General features: G+C 46.9%; 1 protein-coding gene and 1 long non-coding RNA gene across 2 annotated transcripts; one reads left to right on the top strand and one right to left on the bottom strand.

The window, feature by feature from the left end:
* Positions 1 to 520: 520 nt before the first annotated feature.
* On the bottom strand, positions 521 to 5,431 carry LOC135375151 (uncharacterized). The gene is made up of 3 exons (XR_010417168.1): positions 5,245 to 5,431; positions 4,223 to 4,336; positions 521 to 925 (listed from the first exon to the last, which is right to left on the bottom strand). It is a non-coding gene; the product is annotated as an uncharacterized LOC135375151 (long non-coding RNA).
* Positions 5,432 to 8,527: 3,096 nt separating this feature from the next.
* On the top strand, positions 8,528 to 10,175 carry LOC135375150 (chitinase-3-like protein 1). The gene has a single exon (XM_064607877.1). The coding sequence runs from the start codon at positions 8,591 to 8,593 to the stop codon at positions 10,133 to 10,135; it is 1,545 nt and encodes a 514-aa protein (XP_064463947.1). The 5' UTR covers positions 8,528 to 8,590; the 3' UTR covers positions 10,136 to 10,175.
* Positions 10,176 to 14,168: the final 3,993 nt, after the last annotated feature.

Here is a 14,168-nt window from a genome sequence, read left to right as displayed (position 1 = left end):
AGTGAGGTGGACCTGTAGTTTTCAACATCAAGATCCGCTTTTTTGGATGGGCACGACATTGGCGTGAAGGCGGTCGCGTCGTAGGAAGTAGATATACGCCTTGCGCATCGCTCCTGCAGCGACATCTCACGCCCTGGCGGCATTCCGCAGCAACTCTAGGGGGAGTCGTCGCTATTGGCCGGTGCGTTCCTGCTTAGCTTCCTGCTTTCCTGTCGGTTTGTGAACGCGTTGTCCCTGCAGTGGTTAAATGATCACTACTGAGGCGTAGAGGTTAGATGAGTGGTTAAATAGATCATGAAGTATATCTGCTATAAATGGTAGGGTTATCTTGAACAGTTTGACGTTGATGCCGTCGCAATTCTGCGTATGTTTTATATACTGTTTTTCACTGGCACTGCCTCGATCCCGAAATCGGAAAATGCAAATCAAACTGCCTAAGTCGTTTCACCGACTTAACTTTGTAATGGGTAAGGCAGGAATGTCGTCAATGTGCAACCTTTACGGAAAGAACAGACGCTAGTCACAACTGGAGCACGTTTATTAACTCGTATATACCTGGCCTCACACGAACCATTACTGCTTCAATATTTAAAACGAAGGTAAAAATGCTGCAATAAAAAGGTTTCAATCAACATTTCTATTCGCTTGCGAGGACTTAGTACTTCGTTGAGTCTTTTTCTTGCCGGCATTTGATACATCTTGCAGGGGACGACTCTTAGTCTTACTCCCTGTAGACTCCTTTTCATCATCTTCAACATTCATTTCCTGACTCTTCTGTTTCTTCGTCATCGAGACTGTTTTTTTCCTACCTTGAAGTTGAAGTAGCCCAACACCGGTGGTAATTTCTACCACGTCGGCCACGTTTACACCAACGCGAGTAGTAGCTCTGGCCCCGGTAGTTTGCCCTCGGCGTTGCCAGGGGCACCTGCGATGTAGGTTTTCATTTGATTTCCCTGGCGCAAGGATAACAAACAATGCCGTGCCGGACAATTTTAGTTTAACTATATGTCACAGGTCCAGTTCATTCATTGTTTAAACAATTACCAGTGACTATGAATTTCCAGCACCCAATGTCAGATCTATAGTAGCTGGGGGTTTTCGTCGCGAGACAAGGCCTTAACACCTTAACCCAGTGTCATGACAAGGGCTGAGCAGCGCGATGAGACTATATGCCGTCTCCCAGTAGTAACGAAAGTCAATGTAATATCTGCCACTTTCGTTACTACCGGGAGACTGTATATATTCTCATCGTGCTGCACAGGCCTTAAAGGGGCTATGAAATTTCCCGAACCCCCATACTTTTTTTCGATGGAAACTGTTCTTCCCGCAGAGAAACTAATATGCCACAAATTTTTCCGGACGAAATCGCTCCACTCTGCGAGGAGCGCGCGCTGGAAATGTCTCTTCCGCGTTCCTCCTCTCCCGCGCATATTTCCCTGCCGATGGTGTAACTGTACGGACCGCACTTCGGTTCCCCGTTACGTCACCGGTGTTGCACAATGGCAAGTAATGCCGCGAGCTCGCGCTATGGCTGCCGCCACTGCCGAAATCTGCCGATCACGCGAAAGCTGCTGTCATGGAGATTTCCACTCCCGATGAACGCATACGCGGGATCCTACGGCGCATGCTCCTGGCGGGATTCCGCGGCTCGGCAACACGTCACGATGACGTGTTGCTGAGCCGGCCGTGGTCGCGTCAAGTTGCCCGTTGTGTCTCCGCTCGGCAGCTCGCCGCGGCGCGGCGCTAGCTGTCCTCCCTTCGCCGCTCCGTTTAAATTCGCTCCCGAGAAATCCGCTCGGGCGACGAAAGTAAAATTTCGGTTCTAGACTCAGAAAAATGTCTTCTTTCGAACGAAACGAAGAAAAAAATCGTTTCATAGTCCCTTTAATGTCGTGACACTGAATTAAGGTCCACCCTGCCCAATGCATGGTACACGACGTGTGCACGTGTGTCACGTGTGTACAGCCGTGTGCGGGCTGCAATGCGCAGCGTGGCGTGACGTAACGTGTAAAGTACATACAAGACGATCTGCCAGCGACGTAGGTAAAGCAAATGAAAGGCCAAAATCAATTGAATGCATAGATTCCGTCACATACAGGGTGTCCCAGAAAGCGTACGTGTCACTGAATTCTAATAAAAACGCTACGTCACCTAGAATGATGCGGTCAACGGCATTTGTTCTTACTAGGCTTTTGCCAACTCCTGATGTGCATGTCATGTAACCCAAGTTTAATTACGTAAATTTTTGCGAACTGAACTCCGAAATTTGCCAAGTAAAGGTCACTTTTTTACCCCATCAACATGAAGAGCGTGCCGAATTTACTCAAATTCACGATGATTGCCTGTGACATTCAGGATTTATCCCATCAGGAAAAATGACCGAACATCGCGCTTCTCGCGGGACACTTGAATATATAACGCACGAGGACTTTTTGAGTCCGCTTTCAGTGCGACGAAAGGAGGTTGGAAACCCAGCCCACAAAGTGATAGTAGAAAAAGTGACAGTTCCTGAAATTGGGAGAGGGAAGGTATCCCAGCCGAAGCCCGACGCAGTCTGTATTATCTCTTTCTACCATGCCGGTGTGGGCTGGGTTTCGAACCCCCTTTCGTCGGACTCAATGATTTCGCTCAAAAATTCGTCGCGCGCTATCTTCTGCGAGCCCCGCCTAGCGTGATTTTGGGCTTTCTTTTTTTTTTCTTTCGATATGATAGCTACCCCATATTCCTGTCAATTATCATTAGTTTGAGTATGTTCGGCACGCTCTTCACATTGGTGGGGAAAAAAAGTGACCTGTACTTGGCACATTTCCGAGTTCAGTTCGCAAAAATTTACATAATGAAACTTAGGTTACGTGACATTCACATGAGGAGTTAGCCAAAACCTAGTAAGAATAAATGCCATTGACCGCATGATTCTATGTGGCGTTGTTTTTTAATCAAAATTCAATGACACGTACGTTTTCTGGGACACCCTGTGTGTGTTCCAGCCTCAGAGCATCAATTGTGTCTTCCTTCACAGCTTGTATTCTTTTTTTATTATACGGACTGGGGTCTTTAGCAAGCTTGTATGGCACCACGTGTTAGTTACAACGTGAATTAACAGCTCTATACATTTATATGAAGGTTATACAGAAAGTGCAATAAACTTAGTTAAGTATAATATATTAAAAAGTAGACTGTGGCAGTTCAGAGGTTAAAAGTACAAGAACTGCGTTCACATAACATACATCAATAATTTAGTAGCTTGAGATAAGAAATAAAGAAAGAATGAAGAAGAAGAAACATTTCGTGAAAAGAGTATATTCATAGATGCAGAGTGGTTTATTGGTGTTGTTGCATGAAGAGCATATACGGTAAACAAATTTGGCATGAAGAACAGGTTACTGTACAGGGGAAATATCTATTACTCTCCTTGGTGCGCCCTGTTTAAGAGGTGGTCTTTCAATTTATTTTCGAAAGATCTGAACGTTCTAACCGAACGAATATCGTAATCTCAGTTTCCGTAATCTCCGACCATCACTCCTTCCCAAGAACGGGCACCAATTATGCTATGGCTACAAAAAGAAAAAGAAAAAAAAAAAAGAAACGCATTTCGACTTCTAGCCTTTCCTTGTCTTTGCTAAGCTTCTGAGCGCTAAGTTATGACGCAGCCCCTCGTCTGTGTTTCGGAACCAACAACAACAACAACTTTATTTGGAACTTCGGAACCGTTGGTGACTGGTGGCACTGAAACAGGTGCTTTTTCTTCTGTTTTCATAATATCCGATCACCCCCACTTCGGGAGAAGGTCCAGGCAAACTGATATAGACACGGAACACGAAGGATGGACGACAAATTTCGAGTATCCGCTTCTGAGTTGAAGGCAAGTGACGGCATGTTTGTCGGCTTTACCCGTGAGTAACGAGAACTCCTTGGTTTTATACGCTGGTAACGAGTAACGTATGTAGTTACTTTTTTCCGAAGTAACAGTATTTAGTTCCTTAATTTTGGTAACGGGCACAAGTCTGCATAATTGGCAAGTATAGGGGGAACGTGTAACGATTGAGTTGATGTGTTCTTTGTTTGTACTTCGGTCTCACATCTGTCCTTCGGGCGTGCCTTCGTAATGGCATCCTACACTGTCTCACCACCTGTCCGGTCTCTCCGCTCTTTGAGATAATCCACTTTGATACAAGTACGAGTTAAATCACTTTGTACTGCGTATGGGGTAAATTTCACTAACCTTCATTTTCATTTGAAGATAGTTTGGCTTGTGAAGTCAACTTTTCTTTGATCCTGACGGATCTCCGCAGCCCTTCGACTGTAGTGGACATTGCGGGTTCCGCAGAATCGAAGGCTGCGGAACAAAAGGCGGAACAATATCAAGAACTCCGCGCAAGAGAGCCATCTGGGCAAACGAGCCATTCAGTTAGGCTATAGGCACTCTGAGAATATGGATGTGAATGGTCGCAGTTTCTCAAAAGACCACCCCACAGCATACGCAAAAGAGCATGCGCAGTGACCACCCTTTCATACATCGGAGCTTCAAGCCACTTGGAAACGATAGTCCAAAAACTACCCATTGTCTCTACAACTTTTTGCAATATCGTACACCATTCTCATTTCGCTTATTTCCGAACTGTTTCAGTGGATTGATTCTTGCCTGAGGTCCCTAAGAAACCCGGATGCCCGCTCCCTTTTGCCGTTCTATTTGTGCAGCCAACGGCGCAACTTCTCAACGACTTTCCCCCGACGGCGCAAGCTGCCGTTCTACAGTCCTCCTACAACACGCGGTAACGTAAATTGCAGAAGCTGACAAAACAATCAAGACGAACATGACACTGAACCCAAGCGGCACAATGTACTGAAAGTCGAGTGCAATATGGTCTGGACGGTATGTGTCTTATCAATGTTCTTTTCACGAGTCTGTTCAAGGCCTTCCATCTACCCGTCCACCCCTATTGCACTCGACTTTCAGTACATTGTGCTGCTCTGGAAGCCTCAGCTAGGCCCAAGCAATGTCTTGAGATAAATCGGGACGCGTACACACACGAACACGGCACGCACGAAACTATCAGAAAAGTATGGCTTCCACTTCCACAGCTGGCATTTGCGTGGTGGTGGTGTGACGTTGGGTTGCAAGCGAGGTTACAGTGTTCAGATTATACCGACATTTGCGTGCCTTTCGTCAACTGTCATCTTCGATCTATCGTCACCATTTTGCTCACGATGGACAAATTAACCAATGAGTCAAAGTAAACTTACGGAAAATTACAGGGGGGGAGGGACACCAATGCGACGCAGATCGTACAGAGTTTCTCAGAACTTGACAGGACTGTGCCGCCCCGGCGGTTGAGAGCAGTCAATGAAATGGCACTGGCACGCACTGCAGGCCCATGCAGCGTCAAACCTGACGGAGGGCACCACTCATTTGGAACGGGTACGATAGTACCGAACAGAGAAGAAGAAGAAGAAGAAAAAATGGCTAGAGATAATGGTGCTAGTAGGAACGCTGCGTCATAATTCATCTATATCAAAGTAATCAGCACATGTGAGCCATGAGCGAATTGAGATAACGCATTCTCGTGTTTTTGACTAAGATGATTGGAAGAAGACGTTGGGGGATACGGAATTTTTTAAATGCGATAGCATCGCCTTGGCATCCGCGTCGCGTCATCACCGCTCTTCCTCGTTTGTTTCTTTAGCGAGGTCCCGGTTCATTATTCGCTGCGAGATCGACCTATAGGGGGCGAAACTGTCACCCTTCTAGTGTGGATAACACGTGGGCCTATGTTCGGAGTTGATAGTTCTTTTCCGTAATCCTAGTATATATTCATCGGAAGGACACTGGTACGATACTCTCCGGTTCTCCAATGCTCCACTTACTGCAGTAAACACTGAATAAACGTGTAAAAGCAGACGACGCATCCACACAATGGTAGTTCATCGTTTCTCCGCAGCGCGCCGACACTGCTCGATCTCGGAGCGAATAGATGTTTAGACGGATTGGAGAGATTAGAAGACATTATTTGAAGGATTAGAAGGGATGTAGAAGGATTGGAAGGTCCTTACGACAACGGTTCCGAAAATGTGATACGCAAAGCACCTGATGCTATTGAATGCTGGAACCGGAGACACGGAGACGACAAAATTTTGCCGATAAATTTTATCGTCTCCCTGTCTGCGGTTCCAGCCTTCAGTATGCACCATAGCTTGTCTGCGCCCTCTCTCTTTTACCTGATGCTATTGTTTTTTTCTAATTCAGTGTTAGCGCCGCGAAGCAACTGTGTCTATATGAGTGGCCTACGGACGTGGACGGATGGAGAGAGCACAACAAGGAGTAGTGGGGGACAGGGGGTTTGTATGCGTCCTGGGCCGACATCAAGGAGGACAGTGCCAACATTTGTCTGAGAAGTCTGCCGGAAAACGCACAGGGAACCGTAGACTGCACAGCCGGTGCGGCGATGCGAACCCGTCCCAGTCTCAGCATGGACAGCGACCATCCCATAACCGCTATGCCACAGGAGCTGATAATTGCGTACTAAACTGCGAACCGATACACGTGGAAAGTCGCGTTTAGCTGCCTAGTTAAATGACGCACTAACAAATCAGCACGCACAAAAAAAAAAAAAATAAGTACACACGTATTTCAGATACCATATACTTTTAGAGGTACAGAATGTTGAAGTTTGGCATATTTCTAAAGGCAGCATATTCCAGATTTCCCCTGCGGAGGATTCAAATAAAAACATTGTGTAGTTTGGCCGATGCTGGGGTAATTTAATGGATGTACAGCTCCGGTCAACCTTAATAATAACACTGGAAAAAAATGTGGTCTCGTTCCCGAGCGCGATTACAGCAACCCTTGGGGCCATGAGCGAATCTTAATTGAAAAAGAAAATTATTCTGTCAGTTTAACGCAAGGATTTTGTTCACATAACATTCCTCCAGTGCTCCAAGGGTGGCTGTTATCGTGCTGGAAAATGAGACGGAAGTTTTTCCAGTGTTATTATTAAGGTTGACCGGAGCTGTACCACAGATCTAGGGACTCGTGGTGGTGCTGGTGAAAGAGTTCGCCGTTGTCGGCCGACTCGACTGTCGACTTCAAACTGAACTACAACAACAACAACAACAACAAAGAGAAAAAAGAAAAGAAAAGGGGTTCAGAAGTAGTAGCCTCCTCCGCCTTGGTATCCTCCTCGCCTTTCACAATGGCCTATGCGCATGCGTATGACCTTGAGGAGCAGGAGAGGGTTATCCCCGTCTTCACTAGATGGCGCAAATACGCTTCTTTGTACTTCAGTAGCTCTGGGTAGTAAAACATCCATGCGCTATATTGTGTGGTCTAGTCTCAGTCACTCTTGCACTTCTTTGCTTGCATTGTCTCTGCGAAGACAGTTCCGAAATACTCCGAAATCGGCGCCGTTCATTTTTCCGACTTTTTAATCCTCCCAGAAACTACTCCGAATTGTTGAAAAGTTGAAAACTCCGATAAACAGCCTCCAAATTTTCCAAAATGAAAACTCTGAAAACTCGGAGCCCTAGCTGTGTTGCAATTGATTTCATCTCGTAAAAAGTGATATATATATATATATATACATATATTTAAAATATGTTCGCATTTAGCTGGGAGGACACCCTGTATATGCCAAGAATCTTGCAAAGTCTTAATTATGGAACTAGTTTCTTAAACAATTTATCTTGTATGATTGCGCAACACTCCTTGATATGAGAGAACTGATGTTCTGAGGCCTTGATATAGCGCTGTCTATTATGCGTTTGTTAGCCGCCGCTGTACTATTACCGTATTTACCAGACAATGTGAACGAGAATAAATATAATACTAACCCTCGAAATATCTCACACAGTCGAAATATGAAGACAAAACGGCATGCAAAAGAAGGAAGGAAGAAACTGTGTCAAGACGGACAAATTATTCTATCCCTCTCGTGTTCGCTGTTGAAGCACGTAACCAATGCCAGTGAATGCGCCGAGAAAGAAGAAGCCTTAGTGGCTCACGGCCATTATCTCATTGGTAGAAGAAGAAGAACACACACACGTACACACACATTGGAGACTGGGAGGTACCCGGGTTCGAATCCCGGTGCCGGCTGTGCTGTCTGGGCTTTTTCCTGGGTTTTCCTCAGACGCTTTCAGACATATGTCGGCACAGTTCCCTTAGAAGTCGGCCCAGGACGCACATTCCCCCAGGGCGTGAGTCGTGACGTTGCCCACATACGTGAGGCCGACAACGGCAAGCCCTATCACCACCACCACCACCACCACCACACACACATTCATACAGCCATCCTTTTGGCCCTGCATAGTCGTCATACGCATATTCCTACATACGTGCATATCCAGTTCCTGCATTAGTCATCACATGTCATATATGTCATAAGATACTTGGATCCGACTTGGCCTTAGTTCCCATCATTACTGCACAAACATAAACAAACATCTCACGCCCCTTTTGTCCTGGCCAATCTCCCTTAGTGGCTCACGGCCATTATCTCATTGGTAGAAGAAGAAGAAGAAGAAGAAATCGGTTCGTGGGCTCATTGCTGTTGGACCGCGTAGCGTTCGAAACGACGTCGAGGCAATCGTGAACATGTCCGAGCAGATGTCCCAATCTTTCTCCGAGTTCGTCGGAACGTCCGTGGACGAAGACCAGTCCCTGAAGTACTACAAGGACGAGATGGTCAAATCTAACACAATGTTATACGTGACGCGGATCAGCTTCGTCATCTTCGTCGTGTTCGCCATGTACCTGCTTGGAATGCTCTTCGTCTACCGGACCTCCGACACGACGCTCCAGCCTGTCCTCAAGAAAATCATCTACCAGAACAGTCCTCGGAAGGAATGTTTGGCTAACCCCCGTGGCAGGCTTCTTGTTGCATCCCTGCAACCTTCCGAAGCCGCCCCTACTGGGAGCGGAATCGTTCAGACATCAACAGATCTGATAAGTAAGACAGTCTCAACTGTAGCGGGCGCCGTAGATGTTACGGCACCTCGCTTGTCCACAGTGGGATCTCCACGACGTCCTGGAGACAAGGCTACGACTCCTCACCAGAAACGTCTCCCTCCAGATCACCTTATCTTTTGCATCTATAATCATACGACGTATAAAAGAAAGTTACAGATCAGGTTGGAGCTGAGAGACATTCCAGTGGGTCTTTGCACGCATATCGTGTACTACGCGGTCGGCATCGATAGTTCTTTTTCCATCAGAGCAACTGAGGAAATATTTGATGTGGAACAAGGCGGACTCGATACCTTTGTTTCACTGAGAAATCTTCATAACAGAGTGAAGTTCCTGTTATGCGTGGGCGAGACGACAGACGACTGGAGGACGTTCCAGGACATTGTGAGCGATACTGGTATCGTGAGGTCCTTCTCACAGAATCTTCTGCGTTGGATTCTGAGGAGGAAATTTGACGGTATTATCATCAACTGGCGGTATCTGCACAGAAATGACAAGTGGAAGTTCAACGGCTTGGTGGAACACTTGAAGAGTGCTTCCCACCGGAGGAAACTCTCCGTTTCCGTTTTGCTCCCGCATGCAGAAGCTGAACGGATCTCATATGACGTAGCGCAACTGGGAAAGATTGCCGATTTTCTGCTGGTTGACATGTTCAGCGATCATAACCATACACTATCGAGAGCCGTCTTTCCTGTTAGCAACGAAGATATAACGGTGCTCCCCAGGCTACTCAAGAAAGAGTTGGGGAGAAGAAATTTCTACAAGATCTGTCCCGTACTTCCACTTCAGGGATTAACCTTCACCTTACGAAGTAAAGAGCACCACCACATTGGGGCTTCCGTGATCGGCCCTGGGATGCCAGGGAAGTACTCGGGGACTCCAGGAATGCTCTCCTACAGCGAGATCTGTCCGGGAAATTGGTCTTTCGTGAGCTCGGAACGTTTCGCCACCTTTGCGGTGAGGGAGACGCAGTGGGTCGGGTACCACGACGCCAGCAACTTGAGAAATATCATGATGTATTTAAGGCGAAGATACGGGTGCCGTTGCTTCGGACTCCGGGATATCGGCCACGATGATTTTCGTGGGGTTTGTGGTCCGCCCTTTCCACTTCTGCACAACTGTTACAGAAATGTGCAGATGATAGGGGATGATCCCCACGATTGGATTGAGTGAAGTAACGGTGGTAGAGGAGAATAAATTATATAGACGACAACTTCAATCTGTCAGGTTGGTTCAATCAATACGCTACGGCAGTTTCTGACTGCGCACGAGAGATGAAGTTTGAAGAAACCGCGTGACATGTTCCGGCTACTCACAAGGCAACGATAAGGGATATTCGTCGAAGAAATCCGCGTGCGCCTCATGTTGAGCTGTTGCCTCCTACTTTGGGAGTGGGACTAATGAGGTATCTTTAACAACACTATAGTGGACGAAGGGAAACTCCGGAACTGCGTGCACAGCTCACGTACTTTGATAGCGTTTGCGCATATCGGCTCAGGTTACATTACTGGTTCAATGTTATACTCAAATGCATTGGCTTTGACTGGTTGCGCGCGTGTTTCTTGGCTGTACCACCTCGACAGCTCTCTAATGAACACGCTTTCCCCGCGTGAGAACAGGTGACAGAATTTCCACTCAATGAGGCTCGAAAGAGGTCGACACTTCATCCCAAGCTATCCCAGATAAACGTAAAGGACCATAGATACATCTATATAAACCTGTGTTCCAAGTCTTACTGCAAAGGAGGTACGCAGAAACTCATTCTTGCGATAGTCATCGGACTTTTTACGGAAAATGTGTGGGAGCAGCATTGATGCCGTTTTCGCTGGTGGGTCACATCACACGGCAGGGCGTACATTCTGCCGAAGAGAATATCGAACTACTAGATCACTCTTTAATATTCCTCGACTTTTTAATGGGAGATTATCGGAGAAATGAAAGGTAACAGAACTGGAGCCGGTCGTTGACTAAAGTCATACTTTTTAATAAAAATCCTGAAACCGATGCACTACGTTGAAATATCAATCGCCAAATTTTGCTGCTGCTTCCGCCTCCGTCATACCATGGCCCCGCATCCGCAAGGGAGTTGGAGTTTGAGTTGGACGGACTAAAGGGAGATTGGCCAGGACTACCTTAAAATTTTGCTATGCTGCCGAAATGAGCTTATTCTTATTCTTCTTCCACCACTAAGCACGGTGGCCACAAGCCACACAGGGCGATTGGCCAGGGCTTGGTGCAGGGTAATCCCTAGGGACTCATAAGCTGGCCCCAGAACAAGCGCGTCTCCAGAGATCATGGAGGAAAGAAGAGATGAACGGAGACCGCTCGTGCTTTGGATGGTGCTGGTGATCATGATGACGATTAAAGTTTTTATGGCGCACGAGTGCTGGTCTGCTGCGTTTTTGTGCTGCATCTAATGGCGGATTGGTAGGGTCATTTCGTGGCAACTTTTTTAGCCAGATCCCGATCCAGAACTTTTAACAGAACAGATAAAACTACGCATAAACCCTTGGCTAATGAGAGCATCGCCTATAAAATACAAGATTGAGTGCTCATAAAGACATACGCCGAACGAAAGGAATCCTTTTTTTTTTGTTTGCCCGCAAGACGAAGCTGTAAAAATAAAAGTGTACTTTGCCCGCAACCATACTAACGGTGTCAGTTTTTGCCCTCTCCGATATGGCCCCCGGCTTCACCCGCTCGCAGTAGACATCTCCCTGTTTGTGACGTGTAACAGATGACGTCATAGTGTTCGACAGCGCCACCAATTTGGTAGAGTTGAACTACGCTCGAAGCTATAGGGGCGAACAAGGTCCGGCCCGAGAGCCACGGTCTTGAGGGGATTACGATAGTCCCTGAAAGGGACGCGACCTTCGGTCCTACTTTCTTTCAATGGGAGGTAGCGAACAAGTGCCCATTTGTGGAACCCAGCCCTCCCTTTCCGATTTGTTTCGGTTTCAGTCTGTCTATACTAACGTCATGATGAGGTGCTCGGGTAGAGGTCTATAGCTCGTATGGGGGATCGCCACTCCAGAAGTTCTGGTATACATAACCTCCTTGGACGAAACCCGAAGGTGAGCCGTGAGCGACCGCGATGCCCCGCGTGATCCACGAGACTAAAGCCGCTAGGTTCCTGGCACTCACGTTCGGTCGGCAACCGTCACGTGACCCAGCGCGGGCAAAGTCAAGCAATTTCCGAGCGCTCGATCGGCCGTTTTGCCACATTTTGACCAAGCGAATTCCCCATCAAAAGTATACGCCTCTGTTCCTTTAAAGTTATTTGCGGTAATTTGAAGCACGGAAGAATTTCCCGCCCGTTTCTTTCCGTTTTCCCACGCAAGCTGCCTATAGGCATAGCCGTTAGCTGTTCGTCCCGTTGGGGTGTTGTTTATTGATGGAAGTGATCGTTATCGAACTTAAACATCATCAATATTTGAGTCAGAATATATCAGTCATTAAAAGTGTGCGTTTGATTTACGCGGGTACGCGCGACCCCCATATATATGCGGCTGAAAGTCGACCGTGTTGAAATGCACGACGTCCTCAAGGTGGCGCCACAGATCAGGTTGCCAAAGTTGGAGGAAATTCTTGCCGTAGTCTGGTGGTGGTGGTGAAAGGGTTCACCATTGTCGGCCTTACAGAGGTGGGCAACGTCACGACTGACGGGGAATGTGCGTCCTGGGCCGACTTCTAAGGGAACTGTGCCGACATATGTCTGTCTTAAAAATGAACTTCACCACATAGCACGCTCCTATAGCCAACCACCATCCCGTGTGACATCGTTCTTTTTCCCGATTTGTTGAAAACGGGAGGTGTACGCCTTTTTGTGACGCTCATGCGGAAATGTTAATTGTCACAAAAAGACGTACGCCCCGCGCTTTCCACAAATCAAAAGTGATACAAGTATCACTCTGTACAATGGTTGGCCTTCAGCGTGCTATGTCGTGAAGCTTCGTAGTGTAGCGGCAAAGCATGTCACAGACCCTTAAAAAATGAACTTCACCGCATAGCACGCGCTCTTAGCCAACCATCATGTCGAATGACATCGTTATCTGCCCTGATTTGTTGAAAACGGGAGGCGTACGCCTTTTTTTGTGTGACAGTTACGCTGTTCATAATCGTCACAAAAAAGGCGTACGCCTCCCCTTTCAACAAATCAGGTCAGATAACGATATCATTCGAGATGATGGTTGGCTAGGAGCGTACTATGAGCTGAAGTTCATTTCTAAGCGTGTATGATGAAAGGCATACGAAACCACATCAAAACAACCGAACTACAGTCTCAGTCCAGTAGACCTCTGAAGCATGGTGGAGGGGGGGGGGGGGGGTGCGCAGGATTTTTCATTGCTAAGTGCCGGGCCCGGGCCGGCAAATTATGTGTCCGTTAGTCCGGCCGAACCGGGTCACCCAGCTAATTCCATACAATGCAGTACTATTTAGTTCATATGATCGCGTGCTTGTGCGATTCCCGTGCCTATACCGGGTGTTTCAGTTAAATCCCCGGGCTAAATAATTCGCTTACGTGTGCACCAATAGAATAACTTTCTTTTTTGCAAGTATCTATCCGATACCGCCTACAAGCTGCGCACCGTGTGAATGAGTGGGAGGCGCTCATTATTTAAATAAAAATTCAAATGAGTTTCGTGAAAAAACGTAACTTCTAAAGCAGGGCGCAGTCGGCATTAAATGGGTACTACTGCTTTTGGGACTTTCAGTGGACACCTTTTAGAGAAAAATCTGCCAACGAAGCTGGTCATTTGTTGCAGTAATTAATCGGTTTCGGTTTACATAAATTTCTGGCAGCTGGTCGCGGTGAAGTGCAAAAGGACGCTCTTTCACTCCCTTATCCACGAATGAATTACGTCGTTTTGCGCTTCGCCGCGACTAGTGGCGACAAAAATACGTAAAGCGAAACCAATTAATTACTGCAACAAATGACCCGCTTCGGTGGCACATTTTTCTCTAAAAGGTGTCCACTGAAAGTCGCAAAAGGAGTAGTACCCATTTTAATGTTGACGGCGCCCTGCTTTAGAAGTTATGTTTTTTTCACGAAACTCATTTGAATTTTTATTTAAATAATGAGCGCCTCCCGCTCATTCACGCGCATCTTGTAGGCGGTATTGGACAGATACTTGTAAAAAAGAAAGTTATTCGATTGGTGCACCGGTTCGCGAATTATTTAGCCCGGGGATTTAACTGAAACACC

The sequence above is a fragment of the Ornithodoros turicata genome, unplaced genomic scaffold (assembly GCF_037126465.1).
Source record: "Ornithodoros turicata isolate Travis unplaced genomic scaffold, ASM3712646v1 ctg00000829.1, whole genome shotgun sequence".
NCBI lineage: Eukaryota > Metazoa > Arthropoda > Arachnida > Ixodida > Argasidae > Ornithodoros > Ornithodoros turicata.
This window is presented reverse-complemented; position numbering and strand designations above follow the sequence as displayed.